Source organism: Amphiprion ocellaris, chromosome 23 (assembly GCF_022539595.1).
Source record: "Amphiprion ocellaris isolate individual 3 ecotype Okinawa chromosome 23, ASM2253959v1, whole genome shotgun sequence".
In the NCBI taxonomy this organism is placed as follows: domain Eukaryota; kingdom Metazoa; phylum Chordata; class Actinopteri; family Pomacentridae; genus Amphiprion; species Amphiprion ocellaris.
Genome location: NC_072788.1, coordinates 21709563 through 21727927, shown reverse-complemented (window position 1 = coordinate 21727927; position 18365 = coordinate 21709563). Strand labels below are relative to the sequence as shown.

Genomic DNA, 18365 nt, shown 5'->3' with positions numbered 1-18365 from the left:
GAATGTCATTTTTTGTAATTTTTTGAGTTAAATATTCTTGTAGATGTCAGTTTTTGTAATTTTTTGAGTAAATTCTCATGTCAGTTTTTTGTGAAATAAAATTAAGTTATTAAGTAAAACTGGCAAATTTTTGGGCCACAGGTTTTGTAATTTTTTTGAGTAAAAAGTTCTTATAGAATGTCAGTTTTTGTAATTTTGTGAGCAAAAAAATCTTGTAGAATGTCAGTTTTTATAATCCTTTAAATAAAAAAAATCTTATAGAATGTCAGTTTTTGTAACTATAAAAAAATCTTACCTGCAGCTTACTGCTGTAAGTTGTGACATGATTTGGTGGCGTGTTTTGGACCGGTTTGTGAAATACCTCGTTAGATGGACGACTTTGTGTGCGGATGTGCGGAGAGAACAGTGAGAAATCCTCAATGCGGTGGCAGCGAAGTCTCAGAGGTATGACGAAGGTAGTTAACAGTCTTTCTCCCTGCAGATCGTCTATTTACAGTAATTTCTGCCACATTTCCAGACCTCCTGAGGCTCGTGTGAACTGCAAACTGCACCCATTCACACTGTCACCCACACAAGATCATACATTTCACTTTTAAAGGCTTCAGAAACTCCCCGTTTTGATCATCGGTGCACAAATTGCAGACTTGCACACACACAAAGCTCCTAATGAAACCTGTGTCGCCTCCGCCGACGTTTATGTGCATGAAGACATTTCAAAACTGCATCCAGCTATAAGAAATCAACTCCCTGTTCACTTTCCATACATCTGCTGTAAACTGTTGCACAATTAACACAACACCTGTAAGAGGTGTGGTGACACATTTTTGCGCATTTCCTACAAATAACTTGGATATTAATCATCAAAAAACAATTATAAAATCCTGTTTTGTTGCTGCAGAAAGCCCAGAGTGCTTTGCTTTTATAAGATGGTATTTGTTAGGTGTCTTAAGAGTGCATCTTTTTTTATAGCAAACAATGAGAAAAGGAAGCCAAGGCTTTGAAAAAGATGTCCCCAGTGAGCACTCAACCTCGTCTCTGAAGCAGGAATTAAACATTTCTCTCTGCTTTTTTCTCAATTTCTTCCCTATGTATGTTTCAGAGGTTTGGAAACTTGTATTCCAGTTGTCCAAAATCAAACTTCAGCTTCATGCAAGTTTGACCCGATAGCTCCCAATGTAATATGTGGTGGAAAAGATTTGCACCAAATCTAACTTTTACAAGCTTTTTTAGCTACTTAAAGAACAACCAAACATCCAAAAGGTCTTGAGTGACTTTCTTCTCCAAACTCAGGTTCCCTAACGGGATGTTTAGCTCGCAGCCAGACTGACAACACAATGCATGTGGCCAGATTAAGTTGAGGAAGAAACAATGCAGTAGATTTACTCAAAACATATTAAAGGCTTGAAATGAAGAAAGAGAACTAAAGCAACACGGGCTGCGTTCTGTTCTACGGTACGCCATAAATCATGCATGATCGCCTTTGTTCTGCTCTCGGCGGCTGATGCTAACTGACGTGTTCTTCTGTATCATAAACAGTAGCTCTGTCTGCTGAGAGCCGATTGTGTGAAAGCAGCTCAGGAAGATGAAGCCGGTCGCTGTGAGGGTGAAGCTGTGATTCTATACGTCTGCTTCAGAGCTAACAAGGCGTGATAGCAAAGGAACTTTCTGTACGTCTGTCTGCCTTCTTTAAAATTTAACCACCGCTGCTTCAAATCAGGGCTCGGCCTCTGCTGCAGAAAGACTTCCCACATGTTGGAGTTTCTGTTTGGACTTTTGGGTGTTTGGTGTCTCACTGAAGAACAGTCTGACATGAATGGATGCTCTGTTTTCTGCAGCAGGATTTGACATTCCTGCTACAGAACGATGCATCTTGACTCAAGGGCAGATCACCTTGAATTTATTTGTGTCAACAGTCTTCTGTGACATCTTCTAATTATTAATTTTTATCTTAAAGCAGTACAAAGTGTTTGGTTGCAGTATGAGGCTGCAGTTAAAGTCTGGTTATGTGATTTTTTTGATGCATATTTATGTCAATGCGCCTAAATAATTCAGTCAGCTTTATTTTTACAGCTGTCTTGCGTCGCTTATTGATATTACTTGCACACTTTCTGTTTTCGTTACCTCGTTTTAAGAAGTTCAGAGCTTGTTGATCATCAGCTTTCACTCCGTCATGTTTCCTCACAGTTTTTCCTGCTTAGAGACTGTTTAGCACCCCTTAAAGAAGTTGTAGCTCAGGAAAAAGGAAGATTTTTTGCACTATAATGATAAGAATTGCAAGCAGATATTTAATTTCTTCAGCATTATGCACATATTTGTTTGGTAAATGGTCACAAATAGGAATAACATAGAACAAAACTTGAATTCAGGTTTCTTAAAATCAAATTTGATGTTTGCATTTGCAACACATCAACCAGGATACACTCATTATTTGTGTGTCCTCATAGTTTTTCTATAATCATATTGGAGAAATACCAAAAAATCTAACAGATTGTGATTATCCGCATTAAATATCACAGGCAGGATGGAAAACTAAGACATACATACCAGCCTACTATTATTAAGAATTAAAAAATTCTCATAGAATGTCAATTTTTGTAATTTTTTTATTATAAAATGTCAGTTTTTGTAATCTCTTGAGTAAAAAACTCTTACTGAATATCAGTTTTGTAATTTTTTGAGTAAAAAAATCTTAGAGATGTCACTTTTTGTCATTTTTTGAGTAAAAAAAATCTTAAAGAATGTCAGCTTTTTTCATTTTTTGAGTAAAAGGATCTTAGAGATTGTCAGCTTTTGTCATTTTTTGAGTAAAACATTCTTATAGATTGTCAGTTTTTGTCATTTTTTGAGTAAAACATTCTTATAGATTGTCAGTTTTTGTCTTTTTTTGAGTAAAACATTCTTATAGATTGTCAGTTTTTGTCATTTTTTGAGTAAAACATTCTTATAGAATATAATTTTTTGTAATTCTTTTGAGTAAAACCTTACAGATGTCAGATTTTGTAATTTTTGGAGTAAAACATTATGTATCATCTACAGCTATGAAATTTGGTACACGTATGTAACTCGTCAAGATGAATGAAAATGTAATTTACAACCATGCCTAAAACACAACAGGAAGTCAGCCATTTTGAATTATGTGTCATATTGTGGACAATTTAGGACCAATTTTTGCACATTTTCAACAGCTATAAACTCAAACAGGGTAACCACCGACAGAGCTCAAATTTGGCTAAGATGTACACCAGGCGTGGGTGAACAAAAGTTATCAAAATGTTCTGCAAAAGTTTGAGGGCGTGGAAATAGCGACTAGTGGAATTTCGACAATTCATCATGAAACAGAAATGTATAACCAGCCTGTACATGTTTCCAGTCTGCCTGCAATTTTACACGTGATCAGAGTTCAGCCCTCATCACATCCATAGGCCGAAATACACTGTCAGTCGCAGCGCCACCTGATGGACCTGCCTGGATTTACTGACAAGCACGGATGCAAGGACCCGACCAGCGCTGCTTGCAGCTTTAATTTAGTACAGATATTGGAAAGCGCCCTTAATGTTTTCTCAGAATCCTTCAATAATTCTCAACTGCTCACTCAGCGACCAGAGAAAATGATCGTCTTACTTTGCGGTCATTCTAATTACCTCCTGTAACTGACCGTCCGATCTCTGGTTTGTGTTTCCTCCCAGACTTGTACGCCGATTTCCTGCGTTTGTTAGTCGTGTTTAATCAGCTGCCGGATGTGTCAAATTATTTCACTAGCGCTGATTCGAGTCTCAGTCGATTTGTTTTGGAGGTTTGATAGTGACGGAGGCCGACGTTCCCCTCCACTTTTTTTCCCCTCAAATCACACAAACTCCCTCCTTTCTGCCTGCATCCCTCCTCCTTCTAAATGTCATCCCTCTTTCCCTCCTCCTCCCAGTCTTCTTTCTCCCCCCCTTAATGCCACAATCCCTTTCTGTCTCCTCTCATACCTCCCTGCCCTAATCCCTCCCCTCCTCTATCTTCCTCCCCTCCTAATTAAGCGCTCCTCTCTGTTGCCAAAATCTGTTCACTCGTTTTCTCCCTAATCCCTCATTCATTCTTTTTTCCCCTCCCTCCTTCCCTCCTTCCTTCCTCGCTCCTTGTTCTCCCTGACAACACACTGCGTTATGTAATCTACGTCTCTGGGTATTAGTTATGCAAATTCATACATTTTTATTTATGTGTTTTGTCTCCTCCTCTCCGTCCCTCCTCCTCCTCTATCCTCCTCTCTCTGCACCTCCTTTTCTACACATTCATTCCTTTCTCCTTTTTCTTAAAAACATTTTTCCCACCTCACTCACAATAATCTTGTTTCCCTCCTTATTTCACTTCCTCTCTCCCTCCTCTCTCTCTCTCCCATCCATCACCTCCCCTCCCTCCCTCCCTCTCTCCTCCCCCCTTCTCCTCCTCCTCCTCCAGCCACCAGTGGTCTAGAGGCAGAGAGCGGCAGGCGAGGCGGCAGCAGCATCGGCAGCCACCACGGCGATGGCAACCACGGCGGCGGCGGCGGCAGCAGCAGCAGCGGCGGCAGCGGCGCGGCCCACTTCAGGTCTCCATGGCAACAGAGCGTGAACGTGTTCGGCTCGTGGAGCAGGCCGGAGTGTGTCGAGGAGCTGCACCAGCAGGCGCAGCTCAACCTCCAGAGCCTGCTGCAAGGTAAGGAAGGAGGATGGATGGATGGAGGGATGGATGGAGTGTGTGTGTGTTTGTGTGTCTGTGTGTGTGTGGACGGGTGAGAGTGTGTGTGTTGTGTGTTGAGTGGGTGGGAAAAGGCGTGGAGGCAGAAGCGGAGGCGGGTGGGCAAGTGTTTACACTGCGCTGATATGGGTATGTGTCCTTAAACGTGTGTGTGTGAAAGGGTGTGTGTGTGTGTGTGTGTTTATATTGTAGTGCAAGTGTGTGTGTGTGTGTGTGTGTGTTAGCTCACAGAGGCGCTGCTGGTGATGTGTGTGTTGGATTCACCTTGCAGGGTTGTTGCTTAAGGTGGTATTTTGCAATCTGCTGCATGTATGTATGTAGCCTATGTGTGTGTGTGTGTGTGTGTGTGTGCAGGAAGGACTGTTGATATGTGTGATGGGGTGTGTTTCTGCAGTGTGTGTGGGTGTGAAGGAGGCATGTTTACATTTTAGTTAGCAGTCAAATGTGTGCAACTCTGCCTTGTTTTTGTTTTTTAAGGTGGAATTCTGGCGTTTTAACATGAATCTGTTGTTTAGGAAAGGCACTGCTCTGTCTGTGGTGTGTGTGTGTGTGTGTGTGTGTGTGTGTGTGTGTGTGTGTGTGTGTGGTGTGTGTGTGTGTGTGTGTGTGTGTGTGTATGCAAATAAGCACTGGCGGTAACAAGGGTTTCCATTTGTTCTCAGGTATATTTTCTCTCCGGTTGCTTCTCTCTCTCTCTCTCTCTCTCTCTCTCTCTCTCTCTCTCTCTCTCTCTCTCTCTCTCTCTCTCTCTCTCTCTCTCTCTCTCTCTCTCTCTCTCTCTCTCTCTCTCTCTCTCTCTCTCTCTCTCTCTCTCTCTCTCTCTCTCTCTCTCTCTCTCTCTCTCTCTCTCTCTCTCTCTCTCAGTGTGACTCATGCTGTCTCGCCCTTTGCCCGGCACTTCCATTAAAACAATTACAGCTGAATGAACAACGGGGGCTGAATGACAACCTCGAACACCTGGGACAGGGAATGAATGAATGAATGAAAGAGTGAATTTTACAGTTTCGCATTTCACGATAATGATTTTGAAGCTTCACGGTTCGTGGATGTCTCGGTTGTTTGAAATGCCTTCATCCACCTTCTCAGTAGTTTGGCTTGTTGTTTTTGGCATTTAACCTCTTCAGACTTAAGATTTAACAACATAGCAAACATGTACACTTTAAAGACCCCATGTGTGCACAGTCACAGGCCATTTTATGGTTTATTTGAATATGTTTACAAGCTGTAATGTTTAATTCTTGTTTCTATAAATGCACATTTCTGCAGCAGCTCTGTCTGTCTCTTTAAGGCCCCGCCTCCCAAAAGTCTGCTTTGATTAGTCAGCTGGCCTGAATTACATCCTGTAACCCCAGATCTCTCAGTTTGGGGATGTAGTTAGCAGAACTGCTCTTTGTTTGAGTTCTAGACTATCTGCTGTTTTGGTGGTATGCAAATATGTGGCACGATGATGTCAATAAGTAACAGGAAAAAAGCCCAGACTTCAAATGAGCCGTTTCAGGCAGGTAAGGAGCAGAGTTGACTATCTTTGGCTGAAACTTTCAAGACCTTTTATATGCAGAAAAACATGCTAGAGTAAAAGGGGAAGATTGTGAAAGCATAACATGGGTGCTTTAACTTTTTTAAAAACAGCTGATAATTTTGTAGAACAGCTGTTGTTTTGAACAAATCTTTGCTGAAGAGGCGTAAATAGTGTAGGTGCAGGGGACTATTTTCTATGAATTAACACTCATTTGGTGCTCCGGTGAGTTTAGTGTCAAGATATTGAACATGTGCAGTGCAAAGGGACCCTGAAGCAGGGATTGGTGGGGATAAAAGTGGCCGATTAAGTGCTATTTTGAGATAATCAGCTAATGATTTGTTTCCCTTGGTGTGTATGAGCTCGGGTAAAACAGTGTGTGAAGCGACAAAATGTAACACATCAGTAGCAGACCATGAGGAGACGATGCTGTTGTTCAGTACATTAAAACTTTAATTTTTTATTGCAAAGGTAAGTTTTATGATCCCAAGTGAATATTAATTCCGCCAAAATATACATGTATGTAGTTTATCAGATGCAAAAACACAACAAAATGTTTTTAACCTTAATTTATCCACAAAAGGACTCAAAAGTGTTCTGTTCTGTTTACGTGAAGATTAAGATCTTCAAATTTCAATATTATTGATTAAGCAGGCCAATGTGAGTCAGTTACAACACATAGATCTAAATGTGTCAGAAAGTTATTTTGACATCATTTAATCAGATCAGATATTTAACATTTAGGCAATTTTGCAAATGATGCCAAACAAAGTGGGCAACAGGTTTAAATGTTCTTTTTCCTAATTCAGCCACAGATTACAGGAATAAATCTTCAGAGCAAAGACAGTCAGGAATAAATCTCGAAATATCTGCATCAGTCATTGAAAACCCCATGTTGGTGAACCACTAGTGAAATAAATGCACACCTAATATTAGAGCTGCAACAATTATCTGATTCATCTGTAAGATTTTAATTTAATTGCCAGCTGTTTTCATGATTGATTAATCAGTTTTAGCACATTTTCAAGGAAGAAACTGCCTGAATCCTCTTATTCTGGCTTCCTAAATGTGAATATTTTCTGATTTCTTTTTGACAAATCAAGACATCTGTCATCCTGATGGAGAATTTTCACCATTTTCTTACATTTTATGTATGAAACATCTAATTAATTAATGCAGAAAATACATACAAATACTCGCAAAGTACATTAAGAGTTTATTTGCTAGCAAAAATAATGCAAATCAGAGCTCCAATTAACTGTGTAATTACAGAGTATGTGATCAGTTCAGTTTAAAATGTTCAAATCAACTAAATTTGTTCTCGGAGTCCGGCAGCATACAGATTAAGTGACATTCTGCGGTGTAATAACTAAGATAAACCTCTGATTAATAATTTAAAAATTGAATATCCTAAATGCTGCATGCAGCAGCAGATCCAGCAGTTGCATCTATGAGGATGGGAATGGAAATAAGTGTGTTGACAAGATGCAGTTTTATTTTAAGAGCTGGAGCAATTATAGAAGATCTGGGAGTGATTGTGTTTCAGTAAAAAGCAGATATCAGGCTAATGTCTCTAAAGAGAAAGTCTAAAAGAGTTTTCTTTTCCTGCTTTGAAGCAATATGTGGTATTTTTAGAATATGGCAGCCTTGCAAGTGGTCAATCGTGTTTTATTCTGTTCTGTAACTGCTTCAAAACAAAGGAGGCTTTTTTCTTTTTGGCCACCAGACCGACATTTAATTTGATTTTGAGCTGTGAGGCAAAGATGCTTTGGCTACTCAAGCAGAAGTTGTTAGCAGCGTCAATCTGCTGATTTCTGCTCCTGATGTTGTAGAGAAGAAAAATCTAAACCCTCACCAGCTTTATCCTTTAATTTCTTCGTTTGTGTGCAGCTGCAGCGTGTCGCCTCCTACATCTGTTGTGTCTTTGTGTTGCTGTGTTTATGTGCGTATTAAGCCAGTTATTGTCTCAGACCGGCTGGCATGTTGTGTATGATGAAAATAAGATGGATGAACACGGTCGTGGGTGGACAACAGCACCGGGGGAGTGTGTGAAGATGTGTGTGAGGCCATTCATCTTTTCCTGTCGTCTCTGCTCATTTATGCCGCTTTGGGTTTATGTGTTCATTGCTGTGTGTGTGTGTGTGTGTGTGTGTGTGTGTGTGTGTGTCCTTGGTTTCAGTTTGTACAGCAGTGTCCTGTGCTTCATGTGGTGTGTGTCCATCTGTTTGGGTGTGTGTTATATAACATCGAAGCTCTCTCTCTCCGGCCATCCTCAGCACCGGTCTCCCACTGGCCTCGGCTCGGTAAAATATTCATACTCTTCCCGCTCCTCAACACTCTGCCCTCCATATTTATGAAGCTGGCTGTCGTCCTCCGGTGTTAGACGGATCTGCCGAGATTCGGCTCCCCGCAGCACTGAGATTTATGCGAGATGTATTTCACTGTTGCCGCTAAGTGGGCAACGGTGATCCCTCTCATCATCAACACACAACGATTAGCATTCTGGGTTCTCACACCGTCAACTGTCTCTTTCATTCCTGATTGGATTTGTCATGTGTGGAAATTTACTTTAATGACTAAATTGGATTTAATATGGAAATGTTGTTGTAATTAATAAGTGGGTATTTAAGTTGAAGTCCTCCAAAATAAACGACACAATATGGTGCTTCCTCTTGGATGGCAATTAGCATTTTCTGTGATAAAAGCGATGCAAGTGGTTTATTCTTGATCTTGCTTGGGTTTTGCACGATAAATAGGAAAATATTGATCTTGATATGGGTTAAAAACAAAGGAAAGAATTAGTGTTTGGTTCTTTAACTCCTCTATAGTAACTTTTGCACTGTTGCATGTTCTAATCTCAAAAAACGCTTCTGTAAAACCTTTTTAGGGTCATTTCCGGGAAGAAAAAGTACCTAGTCCAAAGTAGACACGTCTAACTGGTCCCGATAAACCATTTTTCTTTCTTTGCAATGTTTTTTCCTCTCTAACGTTGCATCAACAACATAAAACTTGAAATATATGCAGAACAAACATAACAACTTAGTTTTATTTCCTGCGTGCTTATAGAACCAGTTATATCCAGTGGTGCGCCTTGCAATTGAATCTGTTTTATCCTGCAGCACACTGCAAACAGAAAGGCTACAAGTGTGATTATGGGGCCCATTCTTGTTCATATTTTACCCGGAGGAACATCACCTTATGTAATGTAATTATTGCAGCTCAAATAACACTCTGCTGGGTCGTTGACATGTTTAATACCTAAAACCCTTTAAGGAGTGTATACATAACTTCTCTGTTTGGCATTAGATCTTTAGACTCTTTAGGCAACTCTTCAGAAATAGTTCCAAGATACATGTACATAAAATCAACACATAGATAATAAATGACAGTTTTAGAGCTTGTGATTGATTTTACTTTCACGTAAGTCCCCAAACTTTTGGACTTAAGTGTCAGAACATTATTTTGTCACTTAATTTCATTATATTTTGTGATTTTAAGTTTAGTTTTCACTTGATATTTGGTTCAGTTACAGCACTTGGTTAGTTTTATAACCAAATTCAAGGCAAATGTCCAATAATCCTCTAAAAGAATCCAGAGAAAGTATGTAGAATCTATCAACGGCAGCAAAACATGTTAGATATGTTATTATGAAATGATGTTCAGCTGAGCCATACTTTGAAATCCAAGGAATCTATAGGAAGAATTATGGAAGCAAAACAGACTCATCAGATTCTGAATTTTAAAAGCTGCTGAATTTCTTACTTTGAATTTTTTTGCATCAAAATGACATATGTGAATTTTTTATGCCTGAATTTAGCTAATAAATTTCTAAAAGCCAGTTAAAAATTCAATGTCTTCAAAATTCGCCATCAAAAAAAATTCAATGTTCAAAATTCGCCATCAAAAAATTCAATGTTAAAAAATTCGCTGTCAAAAAATTCGCTGTTCACATCCGGGGGACTCAGGCGTAAACAATCGATCCTGGCCAAAATCGAACCAACGCCCAGCCAATCACGTGGCGCTCCTCCGTTCATGTGACGCAGACGGTTCACTTCACAATACCGGGGTCAACCACGGCTACCAGCATGAACGACGGCGCTTCAGTGAGTGTATTAATCCTTTTTGTCCTGTATGAGGTTTGTTTTTGTGAGAGTCAGTAAGCTGTAATGCATGCCGTTAGCTGCGCTAGCACGGCGCTAGCCGCGCTAATACAGTGCTAGCCACGCTAATACAGCGTTAGCCGCGCTAATACAGCGCTAGCCGCGCTAGCACAGTAATAAGGTCATACAGACAGCACGTTCTGCAACTGGGTAGTTGAGTAACAATTTTATAAACGCACAAATGGGTGGAAGTGTGATTTATGCGCCCGAAAATGCAGTTAAGTCACAGAGCAGTGTAAAGAAACTGGTCACCCAGCAAACTGAATTAGTCCAGGTAACACTTTGTTTATTATGTGTGTTTTCTGCTCAAGTTAATGTCCTGGTTTGATTCATTTTAAATTACTCCTGATCTTGAAAGGTTTTAAACTGTGCAAAGTAGTTACAACTGTGAGCGAATAGCTTGAAATGAACTGCACTAGACTGCTCTGTTCATAGCTGACCACAGCATGCTATATCAAGAGTTATTGTGCAATGATAGTGATAAATGCAGCCCATTTTTTCAACTGTTGCCTGTTTAGTATGTGTACCCTAGATTGTTTTTGAACATTTGTTGTAGCCATTTATTTAATCAATTTTAATCCACTCCATAGCAACACCGTCTGAACTGACCAGTCTGGTGAAACTCTCTTCGCTGAAGTAGTGAATGGCAGATACCTGACAGCCACCACCTGCTATGAGACCTTACATTCCCAGGACATTACAAGGACCACACATCATTTAAGACTGACATCCTGGCCTGTATTTGCACTTGCCAGTTAAGATATGTTAGGTGTTGTTCTCTAGTTAGTTTTACTTGACTGACAAAACTAAGTGCACTGTTGGATTCCCTCCCCTACCTGTTCTCCCAACTCACCTGACAGGTTATCTGGCTCAAGTATGCGTGTTTCTGCCATACATTTAAAGTATCTGAAGTTAAGAATATTTCTGGTGAACAATACATGCAATCACGGCATTAAAGCAGGAGTTAAAAATGAACTGGACTGTACTGACTTTATTTTCTCACTGGTGAATGGGATGAAAATCCGTTGCAATATTACAAAACAGCAGCCTATATATATATATATATATATATATATATATATATATATATATATATATATATATATATATATATATATATATATATATATATTGTAGGCCAAATACTGTCAGAGCAAAAAATATTTTTAAATTGGCTGTCACTGTCAACCTACTTCAACAGGCATTTTTTTGCACATTGAAATTTGAGGTTGTTTGAATGACACTATCTCAGAACAATGATGAAGAATCTATAATACTGAACAAGTAGATCAATAATCTCAGATTATGGGTGAGTTGAAATATGAAAAAAATGAAGTGGTCTATGAAAAGTCCAATCTTTGAAACCTGACATGTTGTTTTGTGTAATTTCTTTGTAAATTAGCCCTGCATCCAGTCATTACCATGACATTGGCATAATGGAACCATGACCACATATATCGTTCTGGAGATAGTGGCATTTCTCCAATGGCAAATTTTCATGCTTTGACAGATACAGTGGTGGAAAAAAGTTTTCAGGCACCTTTAAAATTTTCCACAATCTCAAATATTATCGTGAAATATTTGTTGGAAAGTCTTTTGTGTTTCAAAAGGTGTGACTGCATTAGACAGAAACAAATTATGCTTTTTTTTTGTTAATTGTTTACACGAATAACAAAACTAAATTCTACCAAAATGACCCAATACTCAAAATTTCTTATTTTTAAGGAACCAATCAATTTCAAGTTTTTATTGACTTTTTTAGGATTTGTTTCGTATTATGGCTGTGACTGAACTAATAGAAATTGCATTTGAAGACCTCAGATGGATTATTAATGCAATATTTCACAAATGTATGAGGTGTCCAAAAACTTTTTTCCACTGCTGTATTTAATAGCGATCTGATATGCTTATGTTAGCAAGACAAATAAATGAAAATTTCAGGCTTTTATCTTGAATTATTCTTGAGATATTATATATATATTATATATAGCCTCAAATTTCAATGTGAGAAAAAAAATACTGAAACTAGGTCTACGGTCCACTTAAAAAAATCTAAAAGTATTTGACATACTCAGCTAATATTTCACAGATACCATTATCTATACATGAGACAGACATATTAAGTTCCAGTAAGTTGTACAGGTGCTCTGGGGATGTACCATTCTTTGTCGCCCAGCTGCTCCTCTCTCTGAGTGCACAGTTGCAATGTACTGATTCCTGTTTTCTTTTTCTGAGCTGATAAGATGGTGTAGCTGTGTTAGTGCATTTAAAATAGCTGGGCAAACTTCTACTTGGTTAGATAAATCATTTAAAAACACAAGTTCTTGTGTGCAAGTGAACTCTAAGAAGTCCAGATCCAGAGGCATGCGTCCCAGAACATGATCCAAACGAGAACGAAGTCTCACATAAAGATGATTTAAAAGTAGTTCCTAGAACAGAGAAAAACAAATTTATACAATGCAAACCACCAATGGGAAAAATGACTTAACCTGACTGAAAGACTAGACTGCTTCATTAGACATTTCTTTTAGAACAAATTAAGAGGAGGGTACACATACTAAACAGGAAACAGTTGAAAAATGGGCTGCATTTATCACTATCATTGCACAATAACTCTTGATATAGCATGCGGTGAAAGAATGGTCGGCTATGAACAGAGCAGTCTAGGGCAGTTCATTTCAAGCTATTCACTCACAGTTGTAACTACTTTGACTGCACAGTTTAAAACCTTTCAAGATCAGGAGTAATTTAAAATGAATCAAACCAGGACATTAACTTGAGCAGAAAACACACATAATAAACAAAGTGTTACCTAGACTAATTCAGTTTGCTAGGTGACCAGTTTCTTTACACTGCTCTGTAGGGTTGCCACCCGTCCCTTAAAATACGGAAACATCCTTTATTTGACAATTAATTGTTGCGTATTTTCATAAATGTCTCATACACGTCTGTCACACACTCATCAAAATTGCATAATGAATAAAATAAAACACAGGAAATATTAAGGGCAGCCAATTTCATCTTCGTAGGACCTTTGTAGCGAGGACCCGATGCCAGGTCCAGTGGACAGACTTCAGACGTCTCTGTGTGTCCCGTCCTGTCCGGTCCTGTCTCTGGTTGCCTGGTTACAGACGCTGCTGCACCGCACGTTTAAAAATGTCTACACCTGAAACTCCACCACGTCTAAAGAAGCAAAAACGTTTGCAAATGTACAGACTGGAGTGGGAAGAGTGGAACCCCTGGCAATGGGTACAAGGCAAACTGTGTTTTCTGTTGCTCATGGACTGGCTGAAGTAAGGCAGCATCAGGAGACAAACATGGAGGAAATATGAGAACAGAGATGACCCAACCAGCAGGTTACAGTTTATCATCATCTAATCATCTCCTGAAGTCGATATGGTAAGTGGACATCATGATGAGATCAGCTAGATTTCCTACAGTGAATTTACCAGAGGATGCTTATAATAATGCTGATGTGGCCGTAGACTCTACACTATTTTAGTGACTCAGTAAATGCCTAAGTTGGTTATTATTTTTTAATGCTTTTTGGTTTTTAATAAACATATATTTAATAGCCTATATGTAATCAAACATGGCCTTTGCCTAAAAAGAATAATATTTCATTGCACAAGTAAAAGTATAGTAATTTTTAAAACTGTTAAAATTATTATGTTGCTAAAAAACAAAAAAACACAAACAAAAAACACATCATAGTAATATGTCAATTAAAAAAGCCTATAGTATAGCATGTCGCCCAACAAACGTCATAGTATAGCATGTCACTCAAAAAATGTCATAGTATAGCATGTCGTTCTAAAAACGTCAGAGTATAGTCTTTGGTCCAACAAACGTCATAGTTTAGCATGTCGCTCCATAAACGTCATAGTATAGCATGTCACTCAAAAAATGTCACAGTGTAGCCTTTGGTCTAAAAACGTCATACAATAACATGTCGCTCAGAAAACGTCATAGTATAGCATGTCACTCTAAAATTGTCATAGTTTAGCATGTTGCTCTTAAAACGTCATAGTATAGAATGTCACTCAAAAAAATGTCAGAGTGTAGCCTTTGGTCTAAAAATCTCATACTATAGCATGTCGCTCCAAAAACGTCAGAGTATAGTCTTTGGTCCAACAAACGTCATAGTATAGCATGTCATTCAGAAAACGTCATAGTATAGCATGTCGCTCTAAAAATCTCGTAGTGTAGCATGTCGCTCTAAAAACGTCATATTATAGCCTTTGGTCTAAAAACGTCATAGTATAGCATGTCACTCTAAAAACGTCATAGAAAAGCCTTTAGTCCACAGCTGTCTGAAGTAGGTGAGGAGCAACACAAAAACAGTACAAACGCTGGTTTCCAGAGGGTTTGACGAGTATTTATTTGAAAGACTAAGTTTACAACAACACAACATGTGAGGGGCTTAAAAACAAATGGGTGTTAGTAAAATAAAAATAAATAAACAGAACTAAAAGTGAACTTCACGTTGACATTGATGGGCATTCCAACCAGGAACAAAGTAAAAGATAATCAATAGGAAAAAAAACTCTTCCTGTTCACCTCTTAAAACCCAAAAACACACTGCAGTAGCAGCCTAAACTAAAACTACCAATGGGTTCCCTGTTTTCCTTTCTGAACAATTCAAAGGTCCCTCTCTATCTCCCAACACATCCACCAACCACTGGAACACATCTCCAAAGTTCTGCTGGACCAGCTCAGCTTCCCCTCAGAAGAAGTGCCACCACCTGCCAGATGAAGGAGCCTTTTGAGAGGCAGCTGGCATCGTGATTGGACTGTACTTTGGTCTGTTCCAATCCAGCTTCAGCTCCAGAGACGGCAGGCGGGACGAGTCAACGGAGGCCTGGTGGACGAAGGCATGCAGCTGAGTACAATCCAGAAAACAACAGAGGAGGAGTGCAGCAGCCCAGAGCCAGAACAACCAGAGTAGCATCATATGTCTCTTAGAAAACATCATAGTATAGCCTTTGGTATGAAAAAACATCATCATATACATCGTATATTGTACAAATAACAAGTCAAAGGAAAGAGACATACATTGTAGAATTGTAGTAATTGTGGGCTGACTGATTTACTGATTATCAGTATTTTATTGTTTTTGCTGATTTATGGTAATAAATACATTTAAAAATGGCGCTACTTTGGTTCTGAACCTTTATCTACCTGTGGTCGCTCTGTCTTCTGGAGTGATTTGATTGGTTATCCGTCACAAATAAAACTCTTAACTTAACATCTGTAAACAAAACAAAAACGTATCAACAAAGTTTTCTGTTAGAGTTTGTGTTCTTCAAAGTTTAACTCCAAGATTTTAAATACTTTCATTTACTGCAAATGAATATCTACTCTAAATGTGTCACTAATAATCATTATCAGCCTTAAAAACCCACAAAACACCCCTCTATACTCAACCACACTTAGTACAGTCCGGTTCCCCCTTCTATAAATCTGCTTGGAATCTTCCACTTCCTGTTTGTCAAAGTGGCCTTCTACCTGGACAGGTTTTGTTGGAGCTCATGCAACAAACATTTTAGGTAACTGCACTTTAATATGGATGGATGACACTGAATTAGAGTCTGTTTTAATGAGACTGAGTTAAGATGTGTAGCTCTGTCATTAAATAGTAAATTATTTCTCAGAATTCACAGAGAAAAGTCTGAAATGTTTGCTAGGTTAGCGTCCCACATGTTCTTTGGCTCAGCTAAAGCTAACTTTCTCCAACTTCTGGATCTCTTGAGTTGCTTGTTGTTAAATTATCTTGCTGTAGGTGCTGAAGCTCAGAAAGTCTGAGATGTTTGTTCAAAATAAGCTCATTCTCAAGTCTTATCTGAACTGTCCTCTTTTGTTTGAACTTTCTCTAAACTTAGGAGTTAATGACAGAGCAGCACATCCAGACTCAGTCTCATTTATGTATAGATTAAACTTCAGTGTCATTCATTGATGTTAAAGTGCAGTTTTTCAAATGTTTGTTGCACATGCTCCCGACCAAACCAGTCCAGGTGGAAGACGATGTGAAGAGAAAGCTCCAGAGGATGAATATCACACATTTACGTTGGAAATAAATGTCCTTTAATTAGACATTGTCATGCAAAAGTTGGATTTCCCTTTAATGATGTTCAAATCTTTGAGTGTTTTGTTGATGTTGGTTTCTAAATGTTTTTTTGACACTCGGCCCCAAAGATTAAAACCTTCTACGGCTCACAAGCTGCAACAATTCACACATTATCAACTATCTTTCTGACTAAACTCAGATAAAAAGTGAAAAACTGCCTGATTCCTGCATCATGAATGTAAATCTTTTTGGTTTTTATGACAGTAAACTGAATATATTTGGGTTTGACATTTTATAAACCAAAACAAGAAATGAATTACTGGAGAAAACAATCAACAGATTAATGGACAAAGAAAATGTGTTTTCTAACATATATGGCTGAATTACTCCAACATTACAAGATACATACAATTTAAATTCTATTTTATTTATATAATGCCAGTTACAGGTCAAATTGTCTCAAGACACTTTATTTTTCCATTTTCTGTCACATTTAAAATATGACAAAGTAAGAAATTTAAACCGCTTGACTAATCCAATTTATTATTTGGTTTTTAAGAGACTAATCAACAACTAAAATAACTTTCTCCACTAAAACTAATAAACATGAGGTCAAATAGAAGGAACAGTTTTAAATACTGCAGTCCCACAATGACAAGAATAAAGTTTCTCAACAAAAACTAAATCTGCTGGTGGATTCCATTAAAGTCCTAATAAATGATAATAAAGTGTGATACTAAAGGTTTGTGGTGCTAAAAATGTCAAAGTAAAGATATGAAGTTGAACATCTGGATGGAGGTTGATAAAAAATTGACCTCCCTTCATTTCTCTGGAGCGACTCCATGGATTTTATGGATGGTGGTTAAAGACCTGCTCTTCTAGTGGTCTTCCTTCTCGTCGCTGTAAAAAGTCAGTCCATCCTGGCCGACTTCAACACCTCTTCATGACAACTTGTTCTGCCTCCGACCTGGTGGAAACTCCAGAAACTCGGGAAAACCTGTCGAGACTCAAAGAACTCGTGGAGACTCGAAGAACTCGTCGGGCGGGTGAAGGTGTGGTGGGCGGTGGAGGGAGTCTGGGTGGAGTCAGGGCGGAGAGTAGGCGGGGAGGTGGGTAGCGGCCTCCCCCCGCTCTACTCCCCCCACCTCCCCGCCTACTCTCCGCCCTGACTCCACCCAGACTCCGCCTTGGCTCCACCCATGTGGTCACTTGAGGAACTACGATGCCAAAGGGACGACGAATTTATTTCTTTGTATCTGATCTGTAGCTCAGTGAGTTAAGGATTTGCCTATGGAGCTGCAGGTCGCTGGTTCAAGACCAGACACTTCTTAAATTTTCTCAAAATCCTAACAAAGACAAAGAAAGAAAAAGGCCAGTGGTGGGTCTTGAACCTGCGACCTTCCGCTTGGTAGTCCTCTTCTTATCCTCCTGAGCTACTCGCTCAGATACAAATTCTTCTCGTTTTTGCGCATTTATCATCTATTTTTTGTCGTGTTCGAGTTTTTTTTTTAACTTATGTCTCGACTCGACCGTTTTTCTCAGGAGGTTGGGCTTCAGCCTTTGTGCTGGAGGGTGGAACCCTGAGTTCCAAGACTTTCCAAAGCCTCCAGACCTCCCGAGTCCTCAGGACCTGAGCTTTCACACAGTCTGAGGGCTGAAATTTTCTAAGTCCCACAGTAGTTCTCTGTTAGTTTGAACCTTCAGACAGTCCAAGGACTGATATCTTCTAAGGTCCTCAGTAGTTCTCTGTTAGTTTGAACCTTCAGACAGTCCAAGGACTGATATCTTCTAAGTCCCACAGTAGTTCTCTGTTAGATTTGACTTTCAGACAGTCTGAGGGCTGAAATCTTGAAAGTTCCTGAGTAGTTCTCTGTTAGTTTGAACCTTTAGACAGTCTGAGGAC

General features: G+C 39.1%; 1 protein-coding gene across 6 annotated transcripts in view; it reads left to right on the top strand.

The window, feature by feature from the left end:
• The window catches only part of nhsl2 (NHS-like 2), a 228856-nt gene that overhangs the window by 145485 nt on the left and 65006 nt on the right, over window positions 1–18365 (top strand). For 5 of the 6 annotated variants that reach the window (XR_008600528.1, XM_055007529.1, XM_055007528.1 and 2 more), the window contains one exon: window positions 4441–4677. Coding sequence is in view for 5 of the 6 variants with exons in the window: in XM_055007529.1 (XP_054863504.1) it covers window positions 4441–4677 (237 nt within the window). In the remaining variant the exon portion in view is untranslated. Of the gene's footprint in view, window positions 1–4440; window positions 4678–4829; window positions 4849–18365 lie in introns of those variants that run through there. The other variant, XM_055007532.1, reaches the window with a different exon arrangement.